Source organism: Cyanistes caeruleus, chromosome 6 (genome assembly GCF_971803275.1).
Source record: "Cyanistes caeruleus chromosome 6, bCyaCae1.hap1.1, whole genome shotgun sequence".
NCBI classification, from domain to species: domain Eukaryota; kingdom Metazoa; phylum Chordata; class Aves; order Passeriformes; family Paridae; genus Cyanistes; species Cyanistes caeruleus.
The window spans coordinates 59,224,902-59,244,176 of NC_141706.1; the positions used below are offsets into that span (position 1 = coordinate 59,224,902).

The 19,275-nt window shown below is 35.6% G+C and overlaps 1 protein-coding gene across 12 annotated transcripts in view; it reads right to left on the reverse strand.

Moving 5' to 3' along the window:
• Window positions 1-19,275, reverse strand: part of PPP1R13B (protein phosphatase 1 regulatory subunit 13B) — a 69,167-nt gene that overhangs the window by 31,576 nt on the left and 18,316 nt on the right. For 8 of the 12 annotated variants that reach the window (XM_086892529.1, XM_086892531.1, XM_086892527.1 and 5 more), the window contains exons 2-4: window positions 11,916-12,063; window positions 5,156-5,275; window positions 3,622-3,689 (exon numbers count right to left, since the gene is read on the reverse strand). In XM_086892529.1, the coding sequence (XP_086748655.1) occupies window positions 3,622-3,689; window positions 5,156-5,275; window positions 11,916-12,063 (336 nt within the window). Of the gene's footprint in view, window positions 1-1,659; window positions 3,690-5,155; window positions 5,276-11,915; window positions 12,064-19,275 lie in introns of those variants that run through there. The other 4 variants (XM_086892537.1, XM_086892533.1, XM_086892538.1 and 1 more) reach the window with 2 other exon arrangements.

Sequence of the window (19,275 nt, forward strand, 5' to 3'; positions counted from 1 at the left end):
TTGGCAAAGGCTTCGGTCAACATCCATTAAGAAAAATGCTTATTGATATCATTCTCTCTAAAACAGGGAAGCAATTTTAGAAACAGCAAAAATAAGTTTAAAAAATTGGCACCAGAGGCCACAAACTGATATTTCATGCTCCCCAAGTAAATTATTATGTATAAAAATAAATTATATTTAAATTATATTATCATTTCTATATAAGCAACTACAGAAAATGGTTATTTCTTCATATACAGACTGTTCTCATTACACTAATTTACTTTTATTGAGTCCAATACATTTGACTTCTGTCATGTTCCTGTACCACATCCTTTTTTTCCCCCCAAAGCTACATCTGTTTTCCTGTTTTCTCATCTCCAAGAAATTTCTGGGTTATGTGATTGCCTTTTCATCTGGACAACTGTCATCATCCAGTCAGTGCCCCTTCTAGGAGAGCAAAATCTGATCCACATCTCCTGCTGAGGGCCGGCAGCTCAAACGGGATGGGGCTCCCCAGTCCCTCTCCTGTCTGCCACTGACCCCCAGTGGTTTCACCTAGATTTGCTCTGCCTTGCAGCTCACAGACTGCTGCTGCTCCTTTGGAATGATGTTTGGATCATGCTAGGACATCTGGAAGCAAACAAGTCCCAGCATTTGGATGACCACTGTTTCACGGCCACCAATCACAGAATCAAAGAATGATTTAGGTAGAAAGGAGCCTCTGGAAGTCATCTGGTTCAATAAGCCTTGACTGGAGCAGTTCAGACTGCTCAGGACTTTATTCAGCTAGATCAAAATTCCACCGACTCTGAACAGTCTGTTCCAATGTCTGTTACTCTCAATGATAAAACATTTCCCCCCTTATTTATTTAGAATTCCCCTTGTTACAACTTGTGTTCAGATCCAATTGGCTCAGTTACACAAGCTAAAGGAAGGAAGAGGAGGAAGAGGCAGCTGTTCTCAGAGAAGAGAATCCCTCCTGAGACACTGTCCAATCTCCCTTGGAAAACGAAATGTTTAGTTATGTAAGTCTTATCTTCATGTATCTGTACCTTTGTGTACTGGCAGAAAGAGATCAGGTCCTGACTACAGCATAATTCCACTTCTAAGAAATAAAATCGTAAACAAAAGGCAAACCCCAAAAGGTCACCTCTGGAATAAGAGCACTTGTCAATTCACAAAACCTCACAGAGTTTTTCCTTTAGACTTTGTTATGCAGAATGCAAAGCTCCCAGATGAATACTGACAGTATTTTTTTATAAATAAAAATATTTTTTATAAATAAAAGTATTTTTTTCACAACAAACCATGTTTCACTGCTGGAAGAGACTTAGCCAATTCTATTTTTAACTTGAAAGATAATCTAATGAAATTTAAGCATTCACATAATGTGATTTTAAGCTAACCATTATTTAAATAATTGCTGATCAAGCATATATAGTTTCAAAGAACAACAACAAAAAATCTTACTGCATATTACAAAATGCCAATTAATAGAATCATCTAAATTTAACTGGATAGATTGCCCACAATTTTTTCCAAGACTATTGGTTCAATCAATAAAACTAACATTTATCTTAAAGTTTTTTATGCATGTCACACTTGCAGCTCTACCCAATATTAAGCAAAAAAATCAACTATTTCATCCTTAAAGCAGTACACATAATAAAAATGTACCTGAATGCAGAGTATTTGGTAAGATCTGAGCTGTCTTCAATGTTCCATTGGTTTGTGTTGATTTTAAGGCCAGTCTAACGTTCAGCATGCCAGCAACAATGAATAAGCCTAATGCATTACGTAAGTGTAAGCTGATTAAATCCTTGATCCTGAAGCCACCTCTTTTTCCCCCTCCCCCTCTGATTTAAAACTTAGCACAACTGAAAATCTTAGTTTCAAACACTTCCAAAACCTAATTTGTATCATTTTTATCATAAAACCCACTACGATTTTACAATACTGTAATGCCTTCAGGTTTTAGTCTATTTTCATAAACCAGGTATTTAATACACCTTATTTCCTAAAACTGGTAAAAGTCTTTTTTAAAGTTATCAGTTCCCCAACAAATTTTAATTTTGTGGTCAACTTTTGGGATTTAAAAAAATAGAAAAATAAGTGTCCTGAATAGAATGAAGATAGAATTGTTATTCAAGTTATCAAGTCTGAGCTTTACCCATAAAAACTCACAGCAAATTCAATTCAATTTGAGCCTTTCTATCATAACGCTTAGCCCTGCCAAGAAGTGAGACTGTAAGGCATTTTGCACATTCCAGTCCTAATTTCCAAATATACTATATCTCAAATGTAGTATATGAGCTATAGCCCACATGGAGGAGTAGATCAGGAAAGGTCATGAAAGAGTTATGTTCCCCCAGCACTTTACAGCACCATGATCTCACTACATTGTCAATATGACAATGGCAGCAGGATAAACGGATCCATGCAGCAGAGGATATCAGCCAGTGTTCTCTACAGAAAAGGACCATAGAAAGCAATACATGATTAACTGTTTTGAATAGGGAAAAAAATTCCTTCCCCTAGGTCCACATGCCATACACAAAACAAGCTGCAAAGAGCTGCAAACTGACTGAACAACTCTGTTGCTACATGGGAGTTTGTGTGAATTTTAGATGTTAATTATCAAGCAATATATAAGCACAGAAGTGTTGAATCTGCACAATTGTTTTTAAGATTCTCAGCTAGAAAAAAATGATTTGTTTCCTTTTAAACTTTAACTATTATTTTACTCTGAGAAAGAACCATATACACATTTGTAAAGTGACAGTGCTTCACTAAGACAATATAACTATGAATTGATGAGTTCAAATGTTTTTATTGAAATTTTAAAATGTTTAAAAATAGCTAACTATAGCTGGAATATCTTGGTAAAGGCAGAAGAATGGTCCTGAACAAACAAGAACAGACTGCTTTGCAGAATCTTCATTAGTATTGAAGATGAGACAAGAGAGAAGAAAGTAAGGAGAGTTTCAGCTCAGGAGTAAAAGGCTTTTAAGCTATGTTAATTTTGAGAGATATATACTATGTTTTATGTGTAAAAGAGAAAATGTTCAAACCAGGAATCACAGGTTGCCTATGGCATATAATTTGGATTTTAAATTAGAAACCTAATAATATATTAGTTAAAAAGCTTCATGTGTAGAAATGAATCAAGTGCATAAAACCAGTATAAAGTGAAGGCTCTGAGGGGTATGCAAGCTCTTTTACCAGCATCTGAAAACATCCCAATTCACAGGTACATCGTCATGTTTCAATACAAAATGGTATGTCATGTATCAGTAACAGTGAGATAAATCAAAGAAAAGACATGTGGACAGGTAATACAAGTATGAAAGAATAATGTAGCTTGTTTTTACTTCACACAAATGAATAAAACAGATTAGAACATGAATTGATAAGACTCCAGGGCTTCTCACATCCCATAATTTCTTTCTAGACAGAAAATTCAGAGTAGCTGATGAAAAAGACACATTGTCCCATTCACTTTCTAACAAAATCTGAACAAAACCAAGATCCATATATTTTTCCCCAGTTCCTATTATAACACACCTTAAAAAGTAATAATTTTTAAAACACAAAGTATACGAGCGGTGTTGATCCAAGCCTTTAAGATTTATTACATACCCCATTCTCTGTTCGTTTCTCCACAGGTATATTAATGCCATTTCTTTGATTTTGGGGTTGACGTCCACCTAAAAGTAAAGCATCACTCTTAGAGCAAACTTCAGTTTTCAACACAAATTCATTTTACTCTTGTGTCTGTTCTCAAATGTTCTGAGAATTCTGTTCAAGAATTTCTATCAAACTTTTGCCTGTGAATTTTTATTCTGCTAGTTCCAAAGCTTTCTTACCAATGTTACTTTTTGTAAGCAGTGAATCAGCAGAAATAAAGCTTTTAGTTTAAATTCCTCAGTTAAAAGTATAGACATGCAGCTCTATTTTCCTGTCTGCTCTTTAGGGAAAGATGTCATCAAGGGCAACGTACTCAAGCTTTATATCTTGTGTCCATGAGAAGCAGTAGCTTCAAGTGAATACATTATAAATTAATATAGTAGAGGAAGCTTTTCTAATGTCTAACTTATAAGCAGTTTTAATCTAGAAACTGGTCCATAGACCAATGATGAATTAAAAAGCCTTGCATGCATGGTTCAGAAGCAATGCTTTCCTTGTACACTGAAATTCTTTGGCTTTAAGTGTATCTAAAATTTCTTAACATACTTTACCTTTGTATTGCCCAAAGGATAACAGACTATTTTACAAAGTACCTAATTAATACAAAATTCCCTCACACATTTTTGGTGCTGGTACTTCTGCATTCAAAACAGGCAGGAACCACTTAAAAATTAGAGAAGCCTCAGCTGAAAGGAATAAGGACTCAGCAAAGACTTGAAATCCTGTTGTTAAAAGTAGTCAGATTAGCTGAATGAGTCAGGATAATCTGGGCATGCAAACACACCTCACTGAGACACCTTTCCTGTCCTTCAGACAGTCTGACAGCCATTAAGTCAATAAATGCACAGCCACAAAACTCTTCTCATGGATTAAGTAGAGTCTACACCAGTAAGTTCAGAAAACTAAAACACTTCTATTTTTTTTATTCCAGTCTTTTAAGAAACCCCACTTCATAGGGAACTGCTTCATGTAAACACTTCTCCTATAGAACCAATCACCCCAGCAATTTTTTCAGGATGCAAATGATCACAACTATTAAATATACTTACATGAAGTACTGAGAAAGCAAAGACACTGAAACCTCTGCCAGTGATGTGTGTAAAACAGATCTGAGTTTTTAAAGGTGGCAAAGGCCCAGTCTTTTCTGTGCAGCTGAAAGAACAGGAGCTCAAAAAGAACCATTCTACCCTCTCAGTAAGAAAAAACTACATCAAGTCTCTAATATCCACCAACTTTTTTGGATCCAAATTAAGCAGAAGAAAACAAATTTTGCCATTAGTCAGCAGACTGGTAGGCATTATTCTAAAGAAGGGAATTGGAGAACAAGAATAAAGGTGCCCCTGAGGAAGGTTCAAAATGGCTTTGGTACAAGGAAGCTTTCTTACATATAACCACTGAAGTTCACTGAATGAACTGAAAACCAAGCTCACCTCAGAAACCTTTTAAATCTGTTTCAGTAACAACATTACAGGATAAATGTACTTACTCTGTTCATTGCTTTCTGCTGGTGACTCTTCATGACGAAGAAAAAATTTCACCTCTTCCCTGCGGGGCCCCCACTTCTGTAGGTGGTCGTACATCATATGATCAAAGGGTATGGGGCGCTCTAGAAGTACAAGACCAAAAAAACCTTATCACAACTCCTTAAAATCAAGCAGGGTTATACAAAACTCTTATTAATGGTCAGAATGACCTTTTTGGTAGCAATTCAATCTACCAATCTACCCTGTATTTTATCTTACACAGAGTCTAAGAAACAGGCACCAACTGGATGTACGGTATTAAAAGCTGCCCTGCCTGTTACTGTAAACACAGCTCACTGCTCCACAGCACTACAGAACCAGCTTGCAAATCCATACCAGTGTTTAGGAGCCCTAATTTAGGAAACAGCAACTTTGCTCCCCATCACCACCAAATGGGCAATTTGTTCTATTATTAAAATAATTCATTCAGTTTGAACCTCTGGGTTTCCACAGAGACAAAAAGCCTTATCATTATATTGACATTTCATCTCCTAAGAACTTGAGCAGCTACTCCCACTCTAATACACTTTGCCAGACACTAATATCCAGTGTATATGGAATTACTGGCAACTCTTTGAAAAAATAAAGACTAAGTTCTATGCAACAGTCAGTCTCTTTGCTTTTCCCCAGGAAAACATTTGCATAGAGTAATTATTTCTTCTAAATTGATCAAATATATTGTGAGTAAGAGGCTGCACACTATATATTTAGTATTTCAAAATGCAAATAAATTTAAGAAGACAAGTTTTTCACTGCTTCCATAATTACATTTGCATTAATTACCAGATGTTTTTATTAAGATAATAAGATCCCCATTTTAAGATCTAATACTAGCTATGGTACCAAAATACATCATCTAACCAGAACAAAATTTTATTATAAACTATACTTCATTGTTAAAAGCAAAATACTTTTGGCCTCCAAAACCCAAACCACTCTGTCTCCCACTGGGAGGAGCACCATTAAGTTTGTTTTTCATTTCATACCTCATTCATTTGACATAAGAAGACAAAATGATTCAAAGATAGAAGAGAAATCTTGCGAAAAGCTTGGGAAAACAAAATCACAAATATACCTTTACCTTCATTCATTCATTCATTCTTACATTCATTACCTTAAATGAAATTTACCTAACTTTTTATACATTATGAACTGCATACATGCACACGTCTTAATATGCTTGGGATACTTAACTGCAGTACTTAAAAAACAATACATTTTAATCAATTGTTTCACAATGCATTTAATATAGTAAACTTTTGTCAAAATATGTCATGTCAAATAGGTATGTGATTAACACAATTTAGTCACAGTTAGATCTAAATGCTTTCAGTGGGGAAGGGGCATTTAAATCACAAGCTAATCATATTTATCAGGTGACTGGTTAGTTATTTTTCTTAAAACAAAAAAAAACCAAAACTTTTTCCTGTTCCTCACTCAAGTGGTGTTCTAGAAACGTTGTCAACAATGTTTAAGCACGCAAGAATAAGGTCAGTGGCTTATTACTACTCAGTTCTTGAAAAGAAACTTTAAAAGCATGATTTTCAGGTTTTTCAACTCCTAAAGTAAAGTAAGGTTTCAAGTGCTTTGAAGCATATCCACTACAATTGCAGCATGACTCTTCTAAAGATCACTGAATGTAAAAATATTTAAGTGGTTTAGTTCAGAGACTTTAGGACACAAGATATGAATCTTTAGGAATTTCCCCCAAACAGAAAAGTTGCTAGGCAAACCCAGTTAAGACAGGGCTTGGCTGATTCTGGAATGGTGGGGGGTAGCTGCAGCTTCATTCCTGGTTGAGCTGGTCTCCCATTAAAACTAATGTCCTGATCCCAGAAGCTAGTCAAAGTAAGAGACGTCATTTATATAAAGCACCTTCAATAAGTAAGTCTAATATTTTTTAGACAATGACAATGGCAAGAAATGGTAAAGATGTTTTCTACTCGTTTAGCAGTTCTTTCACAAAACCAGTTTGGGATGTTATCCTAAAGAAGACAGAAAACAGGTTAAAGTAGTTACAGCATCATCAGTATCACTGAAGCAATGAAAAGAAAGATGGAGCAGCACTTTTGCAACCTGGCTACATGAAACAAATTCAGGAAACAAAGAGGAAGAAATAGACATTAACACCTAACATAAGACATGGTGAGAAGTGAAATCCCCATTCCTTGCCACAGTTTAAATCCTTTAAATCTATAAGTGTGAGAAGAAAGCATGATTTTATATTTGTAGTACAATAGTAAAAGAGGTATTTTCTGAAAATCCCTGCTCTTTAAGAACCAAAATCAAATCAAAACAAAGAGAAACGTGACAGTTGAATTTTTCCCAGTTGTTACAGCTTCAGAAATATTTGTCAGTAACTCAATTCTCAAAACTATTTCAAACTTAAATTTTAATTTTTTTAAAATTTTAAATATGAGAGAGCATTCTGAGAGTGTCAAGAAAACATTAAATAGGAGAATGGGTGTAGAGTAATAAAAAGGGCTGGATCCCTATACTTTAGCAACACACCAAAAATTATCTAGAGAACATTTGTTTTTGTGAATAACAAAGCAGAAAACTGTGAAAAATGCATACATCCATTGCTACCTGAAAAAACTGCCTTAGATTTTAAGTTGGATCAAGATTCTAAAATATGTTTGAGACTTGAGCTACATTTCTTTCCTTTTAAGTAAAAGTTTTGAGGATGGGCTAGTTTTAAGTATTCCAAAACAAAACACTCTGGAAATCTGAAACATGGATATGCACCAATGTTTCACAAGAGAGTTGCAAAATTCTTCTTGTGGAGCAACAAATCCACTGCTTAAAAGTAAGTTTCAGGTTTCAAAATCTGTTTTTATCCTGACTTCACAGATCCTGCTATGTTAAATAAACACATTTATGCCTCTTGTACGAAACCAGAATAAAAAGTAATGGATTTTCTCCAAACTCTCCATGGGGAGTTTGCTGTGATATCTGGAATGAGTTTTTCCCTGCTCACGTTTGTAGAAGTACACTCAAAGTAAGAAACTATTTCTTTCATACTCTCTTGCTGCCTGCCTTACCACCACACTGAGGAATACCAGTTAAGACCAGTTGCTGAAGGGCATTCCAGGTGTAAATGGAATAATTTAGTACTGGGTGGATTTAAAGGTTGAAATCAATTCTCTCTGGAAATATACTACAAGTTCCTGGCATCATACCTGTCTCTGACCCTCCTCACTGACGGCTATTTGCAATAGCAGGGGAATGAGGAAGAACATTCTGGTTTTGTCTCCTGTTAGGAGTATGAGAAATCCTTGCAAAAAGAAGCTTCAAATTGACAAAGAGCGAGGTGGTACAAAGTATACTGATATATCAGGCACAAATGCTATTGACTTTTTCAACTACTACTCAAGAAACTGGAAGGGAGAGGGAACAGAGAATGAAATACCAAAATCAAATGTGAATAAATGAAATGCTTAGGCCATGCAGCTCTGAGAAGAATCAGTTTGTTTGACTCTAATGCAAACAACTTCTAAATATTTTACAGCTCTTATGAAGGCCTCAACCATTTCTTTGTCACACAAAAGCAGAGAGATATAAGATACAATAATAAATAAACCAATGTTTTCCAACAACTAAGCTATTGTAATCTTCCTCTGCACTGTAGAAATCTTACATAATTTTTGGATTTTAGTAACATTTTTCTGGAAGAAAATTTGTCTCTCGTCCTCTAAAAATAAAATCAAGTGTTTATCATCTACTTCTACATACACATTCAAAACAGGAAGTCTATTAAAAGAGACAGTATTTTGTTAGAGCAATGCAGTTTAGAAAGGCTTTCAGGCATGCAAATTGCTATTTGTACCTGATGATAAGATTATAGTCCACAAGCCCCAATGTTTTGAATTTGAATAGACATGCATTATTCAGCTGGGCTACCTAAAAGAAGCTGTGGCTACCTGTAGAGGAGAAAAGTTAAGCACATTCACAAGAGGCCAGGTAGACTGTGTCTTATGGAGAGAGGTGTTATTTGTCATTTGTGCCACATGGAGAGACTACCAAGAAAACAGACCACTTATGGTGTGTGACTACATCTAATGTGGTTTTTAAGCCCATGATTTGCTGTATTAACTTTTGTTTTGAATTTTACTTTCCTACATGTCCTCTGAAAGAACACTTGCAGATCTCTTGAGGATAAGGGTGAGGGATCAGAGACAGTGTAATAGAAGAGATAAAATATGCTTTTCCACTGGTACAACATGCAGCAGTTTTACTGCAAATTGCCTCACACTTCCCACTCAGAACCACAGTTTAAAGTTTGTTGTAACTGTCGCACTTAACTGTTCAGACTCCTGTTTTCTACATCAGATTTCCATTCCAGGCAAAATTATTTTTAAAAACTTGATTGGAGAGCGTTCAATTTAGCTCCCAGAAGAGGCAGAAAGGAAAATTATCATATATATGCCCAGGTCATTCCACTGAGAAATCTATGTACCCTAGACTTTGGGTCAACGACTTGAGGTCACAGATTTTGTAACAGCATCCTACATTTAAGAATAATGAAATAAACCTTTGTGGTGAAAGTACTGTCAGAAAGCCTCAAAACCAGTGTGCAGGATATAATTTTTGCTCACTAAAGGTCTGTTTGAAAGACCCAGAAACATAAGTGAGTGTTGTTTTTTTTCTTTCATTTTCTCCAATATTTTCTATTCTACATTTTCAGTGGAATAGATCTATACAGTTACCACCTTGGGAATTTAGGAGGTAAAGCTACATTGGTGAAAGCACCTTCATGTGAGTTTTACCAGTTCAGAGCTAAAAACAGGTAGAAGCTCTGGGCATGCCTCTCCTCCTTCACCTAAGTGTCTGTATGTAGATCTCCACTTCAGAAAACTAGGTGAACTCCAGTGCCTAAAATTAACAAAAAACAACCCACTGAAATCAGTCATCTTCTTGTTCTACTCATAGTAATATGCAGATCTCCACTGACTTTAATGGAATCAAAGAAAGATAATTCTCAGGGTAGATACCCAAACTTTAGTCTTAGTCCTACCATTGCAACTTCATGGATAAGTTCTATTTCCCACTTTATAGAAGCTTGTAGCTTTCAATATCTAGCACTTTGAGAAATAAAGTATTACACCCACAGATAAAATATTTTCTCTATCTTAAAAGTTATCATAGAAAACCTGTGCTTCTAAGGTCCAAGGTTTAAGTGTTCCAGGAAGATGCTGTGGATCACTTTTCCAGTTTCCAGTCACCCTTTAAAGCTAGTTGACAACATTCTTTCCTACACTTTTTAAAAAGTACACCTTCAAAGTATTGTGAAAGCAAAAGAATAAATAATACCACATATGACACTTTCATTGACAAGGGTTTGGAAAATGTTAGGAATATTTGAGTGTCATTGAAGTCTGCAGATCCATTTTAGCAATCTGTGATACACATGGCATCATAGACTCCATAACGTAAATTTCCAATTTGAAGACGTTTTAACCATTCTTCAAGTTCTATCCTTAAAGATGTATTTTCTTACTTAAGTGTATACTGAATTTGTATTCCTAGAATTGCAGGCATACAATTCTTAACTTTTCCCCTGTTCACTCCTAGCTAAATTCAGAGTTTCTACTCAGGTAAGAAATAACTTCTTAAGGTATTATTTTCTTTTTACAAAGTCTTAGAACAGTTTAGAAAAATATGAGGTATAGTTTTCCCAGGAGGAAAATATTCTGGACCACCAAAACGTAAAAGTTCCAAAGGTATCTGAATAATACCTGTTGAGTCTGTCTGGCAAAACAGTTCCAATCAAAATAAAACACCTCTATACAAAATTTAAGAATTCAGTATCAAATTATGACCTCATCAGTCTTTATACAGAACAAATTATATTAAACATGGGTCACTTTAATAACTAGGAGATAAGAGTGGGGGATTGGAACTAGATGATCTGTAAGGTCCCTCCCAACCCAAACCCTTCCATGGTCCCATTCTACAATTCTATTAATATACCTGTTATCCCCACCCATCTACCAGTTCTACTTACATCCATACATTGATAAATTATAACCTGGGGGTTTGTACTAGATGCAACTACAAGAATCCATTCAAAAACAGAATTTACCGTTAATGGATTTTGATACATTCCTGAAAAAAATTGCCTGCCTCATTATTCTGTGAATTAATAATTCCAACACAAATAGGATATGGACACTACTACCCACTCACTCCAAGAGAGGCTGTCAAATCTTTGAGAGGCAATGTTCATGAATAGGCAAGAAATATTAACTCTGTTCCATTCTGGCATAATGCTCTCTGCAGAGCATCTGCTATTCGTGATACAGAAGGGAAAAAAAAGTGTACTCTTTCTTAAATTTCAGCCTGTGTTCACATGCTAACAGTGAAGAAACAGGACTGGAAAGAATGCAGTTGGTGAACTGCACCTGCAAAAAAATCATCATGAGATTGCATGTTATCATTTAAATGCCCTCCATCCTATTAGAAACAGAACACTAACAGATCTTACATATGCATTTTATTGAGCACTTCGTGCTGAGGAAGAAAAGAGAACAGAAAAAAGCCAAGAATTACATGAATTTCTGCTGTTATTTGAATTACCATCCTTTGTGTCAAAGTCAACTAGGCTAGAAGAAAAAAAAAATACAATATGTAATTAAAATAATTAGTATTGACAAGTCACTCTTTTTTTTTTTATAATTAATGCACATATTAAAATCTATTTCCAGTGAACATTTTACTTACCATTTCCACGCCATACTTCAGCCAGATGGCAGCTTCCTTCTCCAGGCTCTTTACAGAACTCTACTACATCGCGACAGGTTGTTTCTGGTGTAATTGGAACTTCTGTCAGAATCTGTTCATTGTTGCTCAGAAACACAGTTAATATCATCTGAAAGAAACAAAAAGAAAAGTAGTAAAATACTTAAAAAAAAAAAAAAAAAGAGAGAGAGACAAAAATAACATTATGGTTAATTTTTCTTTCCCCTCTGTAAATGGAAATGTATACCTAGGATTGGTTACCGCATTCCAAAGTAGTTTTCAGTTTCCTGTAACTGTGACAAAGATTTGGTCCTTTGTGTTTTTGGGGTTTTTTTGACAGTACATTGAATTGAAATTTTTTTTTAATCAAAGCTTGAGTTTAAATGCTTTAGTTCTGTCTGAAAATAAGGTTGGGAAGAAAGGAACAAATTTCAGCTGTGTTAGATGCTTGAAATCATAGCATTTAAATGTTGAAAGTAAATGCACACTTTGGCAAAGTAACCAGAAGCTTCAGGATGTACTCAAGGATAAGTATTCCTAAAATGCACTAAATACTCTAAAAGATACCTAAACTCCTGCTTAAAATTAAATGAGTAATTTTATACATTCTCTCTGTGCCTTAATTCCCACCTGTAGTGACAACACTGTTCTGTAAAGAGTGGATGGAAAAGAGAGAAGAACATCATGTTTTACAAGGCAAAAAATACCATAACAGTAAGTGTCCCTAAAGAACGTGATAAAATTAGTAACTCTGCACGCAATGAAAGTTCTTCCAGATCATTCCCATAAATAAAATGTGGCATCACATATTGAATCTAATAACAGCTCTTCATTAAATGAGCACTCTCCACATAAATAAAAGTTGTGCTTCAATTTGCATAGGCAACCCTTAAAAACATTCATAATGCTTTTATGTTTGGGACACATACATCAGCCAGACTGGAGACTGACATTAATAACAGCTAGATATTGAGTGAGAGCAGTCTGTCTGCTTTAGAAATAGACACAGGACAAATTCCAAGAAAGCCCAGGCTTCAAGCTCTCAGTCTCGTCAGTCCTCCAGGCTATTTCAGTCCAGGTTTCTACTCTCCCTCAGCCTGCCAAGTTTGCATGCTGTGTCCTGAAGTTTTCAAGTACCTACACTTCAACACAAGAAGCAGTCAACCAGAACTGAAAATATACCAGAATTCACTCCTGAGTTTTTCCAACAGCAGCATAAAGGAAGCCATGGTAAAACCTATAATACGAGCTGGAGGAAGCTACAGGATGCAACCAACAGACAATAATGAAAGTGCCCATAACCACCTACTGTAAAAATCTCAAAATATTATTGTTCCCCCAACAGAAGATTCAGTCTCAATATTCAGTGACTGTGGTTATATAACAAGTAACTGATGCTGAATCTACTTGTGGAATTTGACCTCATATTTAATAAGAAAGAGTCACATACATGGACGTAAACCAACAGGCTTAGAAGAAACCTTAAGAGGTCATCTAATGCAGTCTCTTGGCCTCAGGCAGGATAAACTATACATGCATTATTCTGCAGAGATGCTTGTCTAACCTGTTCTGAAAAGCCTTTCATGATGGAAATTCCACCACTTCCCTAAGCCATCCACCCCAGAAATCCAGGATTCCTGTTGCAAGAGGAAGTTCTTAAAGTCTAGTTAAAGTTTTCCTTACCACCATTTAAACCCCCTAGTTCTTCTAGCCACAGGGGAAATAGAAAACACGTTTTTTCCTCTTTTCTTTTTCCCTCTGCAGTTAAATTTAAAGAACCTGCAATATGTAAGTAAATCAGGTAACTTAAACAACACCTGTTTAAAAAAGCTTTTAGTGCCAGTATTCCAAAGTTTCCCCATAGCACTTGATAGCAGTTTCAGAACAAAACCCAGACTTCTGAAACTTTTTGGAAGTACCAAGAGACCCTGTCTTTACTGCCTCATAATTATTTTGTGCGGAAGACCGGTTTTCTTGGTATGAAAGGATATATAGACTGTCTTAACATCACGTGGTTTTACATGGTTTCCAGGTTTTGATTTCCTTATTGCTGTAAAAGTAACACTGGCCCAGAAAATTTACTTCACATCTTCAAGACTATATATATCTGCTTCTGCAGACAGACTGAATGAAAAAAAAAAAAAAGCCTTGAAGGTGAGTGTCAATCCTATTTATCTCAGTCACTTCTCCATAAATTCCAATCTCAAGCACTACATAAACTCACAGTCCCCTTGGCAACACCAGGACAAAGTTTGCTGTACCTCAATCACACCACTTGACTCTCTCAGCTCAGAGGGCATCAGTATTGTCTTTGCAAATCTGGGTGTCACAGTTTTAGCCCAGGGTAAGGTATCTCACTAATGAGGAAGCAAGGTGCTGCAGCCAAATATTGGCGTAACACTCCTCAAGGAAACTTGATTAAGTAAGGATTTATTTTCAACAGGTTGTCTGAGTAATACTAAATAAACTGAAACACTGTGCTGGCAAAACAGATATCCTGTAACATACACAGGAAGACTGAAAATATTGAACATTATTAATAAATGGCAATATTAACTAGATTTTTCAACTCAGTGTCATACCAGTCTCTGTTTGTGATGGGAATGTGTAAGAATCAGAGATATTACATGGTGATAAAATACAAATAAGCATTGATGAAGCCTGGAAATTTGCTGCTGAGGAACACAAGTGAAATACCCAAGTATACCCACTGAAGTAAACTAGTTACATGAAAAAAAAAGCATTCTTAGCCAAGGATTATGACACAAAAAACCTGATAAATTCTTTGATTTCTCACTTGAAATAGATTTCTAAATAAAAGCAGCTGAATAAAACCATCTTGTAACATTGTGATTATAGCCATTGTAGCATTTCTTTGATCATTTCTCAATTCAGTTTTTAATATGTAAACACAGTGTCACACAACAGGATCAACCTAACACTCATGAGCAAATCACCTCAGAGATTCTAAATCGTCTTTTTTTCTCCACAATAAACTTCAAGCTCCAAACCTTACACTTTTTCTTTCTCACCACACACATGGGTATTACCTGTTAATCTCCTCTATACTCCTTCTACCAATGGTTTGATCCCAACTTTCACAAATTCTCATTTCTTTTCACTCTGTTTTTTTTTAACCTTCATGCAAACTCTAGTGTATCCCATCACATTTCAGGTATTTTCTATAGCAAATAAGTTACAGCAAACCTTCCAAGCTGGCTTCAGAATTACTGCCATCTCACTTCTCAGCTGACCGATGACCTCCTCCTAGAACTTGGAATGAGTACCCAAATCTTCTTTGTCCAACAGATCCCTGTCTAATACTTGCATGCATTCCTCTTAGCATGGTCTCTCCCTTTCATCCATTCCCTCTTCAAATCATACTTCCTTTATTATTTAAAGGACACCTTTTATCATCCCAGCAATTTCTCAAGAAGGTAGAAAAAAGAGATAAATCTACAAGAACATTTTACTTGCTTATTATCACACCTCTTTAGTAGTTGCATAATGTCACCTACAAAGATTCCATTAGGCATCACTCACAGAGATGACAGATTTATCTATCTAGACCTAATCTCCTGCTAAGGAAACTGAAATGTTGGCAATCTTCAGTTGACTCTTATGAATGCCTAGCTGTCAATTCAAGTTCTACAAGGCTGTAACATTCCTCAGCCCTGTTTCTCCAATGATTCCCTAGATTTCATTCATCATAACACACAGATACCTAATCACCCTGAACTGCAGTATAAACATCTTTGACACAAACCATTTTCTCATAATTCTGTTTACTTTTCCTGTACCATATGTAAAACAGAGAAAGGTGTTTTTTCCATAAAGGTCCAGCTAATGCTCTCAGTTTGCAAATTTGGAAAAAATGTTTTCCAACTTTTCACTGGTGTGCCTTTTTCACTCATTACAAGTGTCACAGCAAAAATCACCCTTCATGCCTACAGCCTTGACTCAGTTGCCTTTCTGTGTCAGTCCTGATAAACAAGGTTTATTTGTCTTCACTTTCACTTCAATCTTCTTTCTTATCACTTTTCACTCTCTATCAAGAAATTCATGTCAAATTGGCCCTTTACACCTGTTATTACTCTCCATGTGCTTAACGTTAACAGGTAGTTTTATGGTTTCTTCAGTGCTGTCCACCATGCCTTATATGCACCCCCAAAGCAACCTCATTATTTTCACTGGAGATCCTCCTTTGCTGCTCTGGCTAAAAAAATACATCAGACACAAGTCAGTCACTAACATGCTGGGAAGTGCTGCCAGTGAGGTGATAAATATTGTTTTGTCTCCTTAGACTTCTGTAACCATCCCGTTCATAGCTTTCTTCATCCCTAACCAAGATTCCAAGAGCTGTGCAACAGAGATGCATTCGACCTGTCTACCACAGCAGAGATCCCACTAGTCACAACTAAATGCCTTACACACAACTACACAGAATCAAATCATCTTTCAAATGGGTCTGATGGCCTTTCTTCTAAATGAGCTTGGTCTGGCTGTCCTAGAATCCACCTTGACCTCCCTACTTGTGTTCTGCTATTTAAGTTTTACTCCCCTAGTAGAGTGTGCAATTACTTCTGGAATAAAACTAGACCACCACTCCAAGAACAGCTAATATAGCACGCTGATTCTTAGTTAAGATATGGTCTAGAAAGCCAAAATTCCAACTACTGAACAAAGTCTTTCTCTCACCATTTTTCTACAGTCTCACAGAAAAAAAGTCAACCTTTTTTCATCTTCAGCTAGTGAATTAAAAAAGTATACAGTTAAGTAAATCCTCTTTAACAATTTTTGTGGAGACAAGAACTACATCTCTCTCAACTATTACCTCATGCTACTGAGACCCGAAACACTGCAGCTTGAGAAGAAATAAATTGTACACCCACGTCTCCATTGCCTTATGCCCAAGCTTACTAAGTCAGCCAGCTGATAATATTTACTGTAAAAACAACAACAAAGCCCATATAAGTAGGCATTTCCTGATATCCTACTCACACCAAATTGAGGTATTTAAGCTATCAGAAAGGAACCAGACAAGTACTATTTCAGGACATGTTGAAACATTGGAATTGAAAACAAATTTAAGATTATTTTCTTACAGGAATATTGATGTATTCTACTACAAAACAAGGAAGCGAGTTCTGTGGATGAAGATGGTGAACTATTCACTTGGCTTTTTTATTTTCTGTATAACCAGTTTTAAACTAAACCCCATGTTTCCAAGCAAAACCAGAGTTCCTGGCAAAAACAGATCTGAAGATCATTACTTTTCCTGCATGTAATTTTATGTCCATAATTTACAAAAGAAAGACATATAGGAAAGTTTAGAAGCAAGATTACTCCAGCAGAGAACCAAAGGTTAAGAAAAAACACCCCTGCATTGCAAGAAAATGAAAACCCTTGATTTTTCTCTTTGTACTATTACTCTTATTACCCATATTTAAAATGCCTACATGATATTGAAGGTAGAGCAGATAATAGTGAATTTTATTGACAAACAACTTTAGTCAATTTAAGAATTATCAAACATATGACTGCAATTTAAAAACATACCAGATATTTAATATAGCTAAAATCATGTACTATTGTTGAGTCACATTAGACTCTCCCTTTGCCTTTTTTTTTTTTGTCTTTAAACCAGCCTAGAAATTTCACTGTGTAAATGAACAAGAAACAACCAAAAAAACCCTTCTCTAGCAGATCACTGAACAGACATTTAAATACAAGACTGACACAAAATGGAACTTAAAGTACAAAACAACTTCTGATAGAAATGCCAACTTCAAGCCTTCTGTTTCACAGGAAGGCATTATCTTCTCACCATGCACTTTTCCCTAACAAAGAGTTCCAAAACATTCATTCATGATCTTGCAATGTTTTGCCATTTCAGAGCTTTTAGCACTGCCTACAACGCCAAGATGAGAACAATCAGTGAAGACAAGACTCTGGTGATGTTGAAAGTGAATCTCTAGAACAGTAGAATCTCAGCATCTTCCAAGGATTTTAACAAACTTTGCTAACTTGGAAGTACCAGGAATTTGCTCTATTCAAGGCGCTACTACGATAGTTTTAACTGGAAATTACAAACCTGTATCTTACTGAAATGACATAGTCCCATCAACCAAATAAGAATTTTGAGTAAGACTAAGGATTTCATCTACCAGAAAAATTATAGAATGAGAGGCAAGCAAAATTGAAAAATCATCCCTTTGGTGATGAGACAGTACAGTAATATGCACAACTTTGCATGTAGAATGGTCAGTAAAAAAGTTACAAGTTATCAGTCATCTCATGCAAGTTTGCTTGCCTGGAATTCATGCTATTATATAAAACTTCCATCTGCTACAGCTGTAGGAATTGTAGTTGTACATTTCAAGCATTAAAGCAGAGTTAATTTTTGTTGCAGTGGGAACACAGCCCCTTTTTATAATTACAGACTTAATTAGGTAAAATTTTAAGCAATTATATTAAAAAAAACCCACAAACTATGAAATTTTAACCACAGAGCTGTTTGAATTAAAGCCATCTAAAGATGCTTTCTTGACTCAAGTCACAATTATTTTTTTATACCATTAAGATTTCAGAAGGAACAAATCCCAAATAAATCTCTGATGTTATTACATGCAAACCCCAGAAAAACAGTAGTAAGATCAAACAATTCACTTCTCTGTATAAGAAATATTTAAAATCCATCTAATCAACAAGTTTATCCACCGGCATGCTTTTTCCAATAATTATTTATCTTCAGAATGAAGCTGTTATTTAAAAAAATAAGTATGTTGAAGAATTTCTTGCAGTATGCTTATGAGTCTTAATTCAAATTAAAGCATCAGGACATGCAGCAAATTTATTACCAATTACTGTGGTTTTCACCAGGAGATTTCTTTTCTCTAACAGCTTCTTGTTTTCGTTCCCCATATATGGGGTGAGAAATTACTGCAATCAATTTCCATATTTCTAAACAGCTTTCCTCACATCCTACTCACATTCAAGCTGTATAAACTTTGAGTTCAGGACAAAATTTAAAGCCCAGCGATGCTTTTGACTGCATTAGTAAAATTCACAAAGGCAGTGCAACAGACTTCAGTTTGCATAGAATACAAAAATGAGCAAAATTTTCTGCCAAAATGTAGACTTGTGAAACCAATAGTTTCTTGCTATACTTTCAAATTTGAAGCCAACTGCCTCCATATGGCCTGCAAAAGAATCCACAAAACTGGGAGTGAATCTCAGACACTAAAAATGTGAAGTATTCAGATATGGGCTACTAACAAACATTAAAACCTTAAATTTTACTATTGGTAAACTCAAGCATTCATGAGGTTAATCAAAAGTA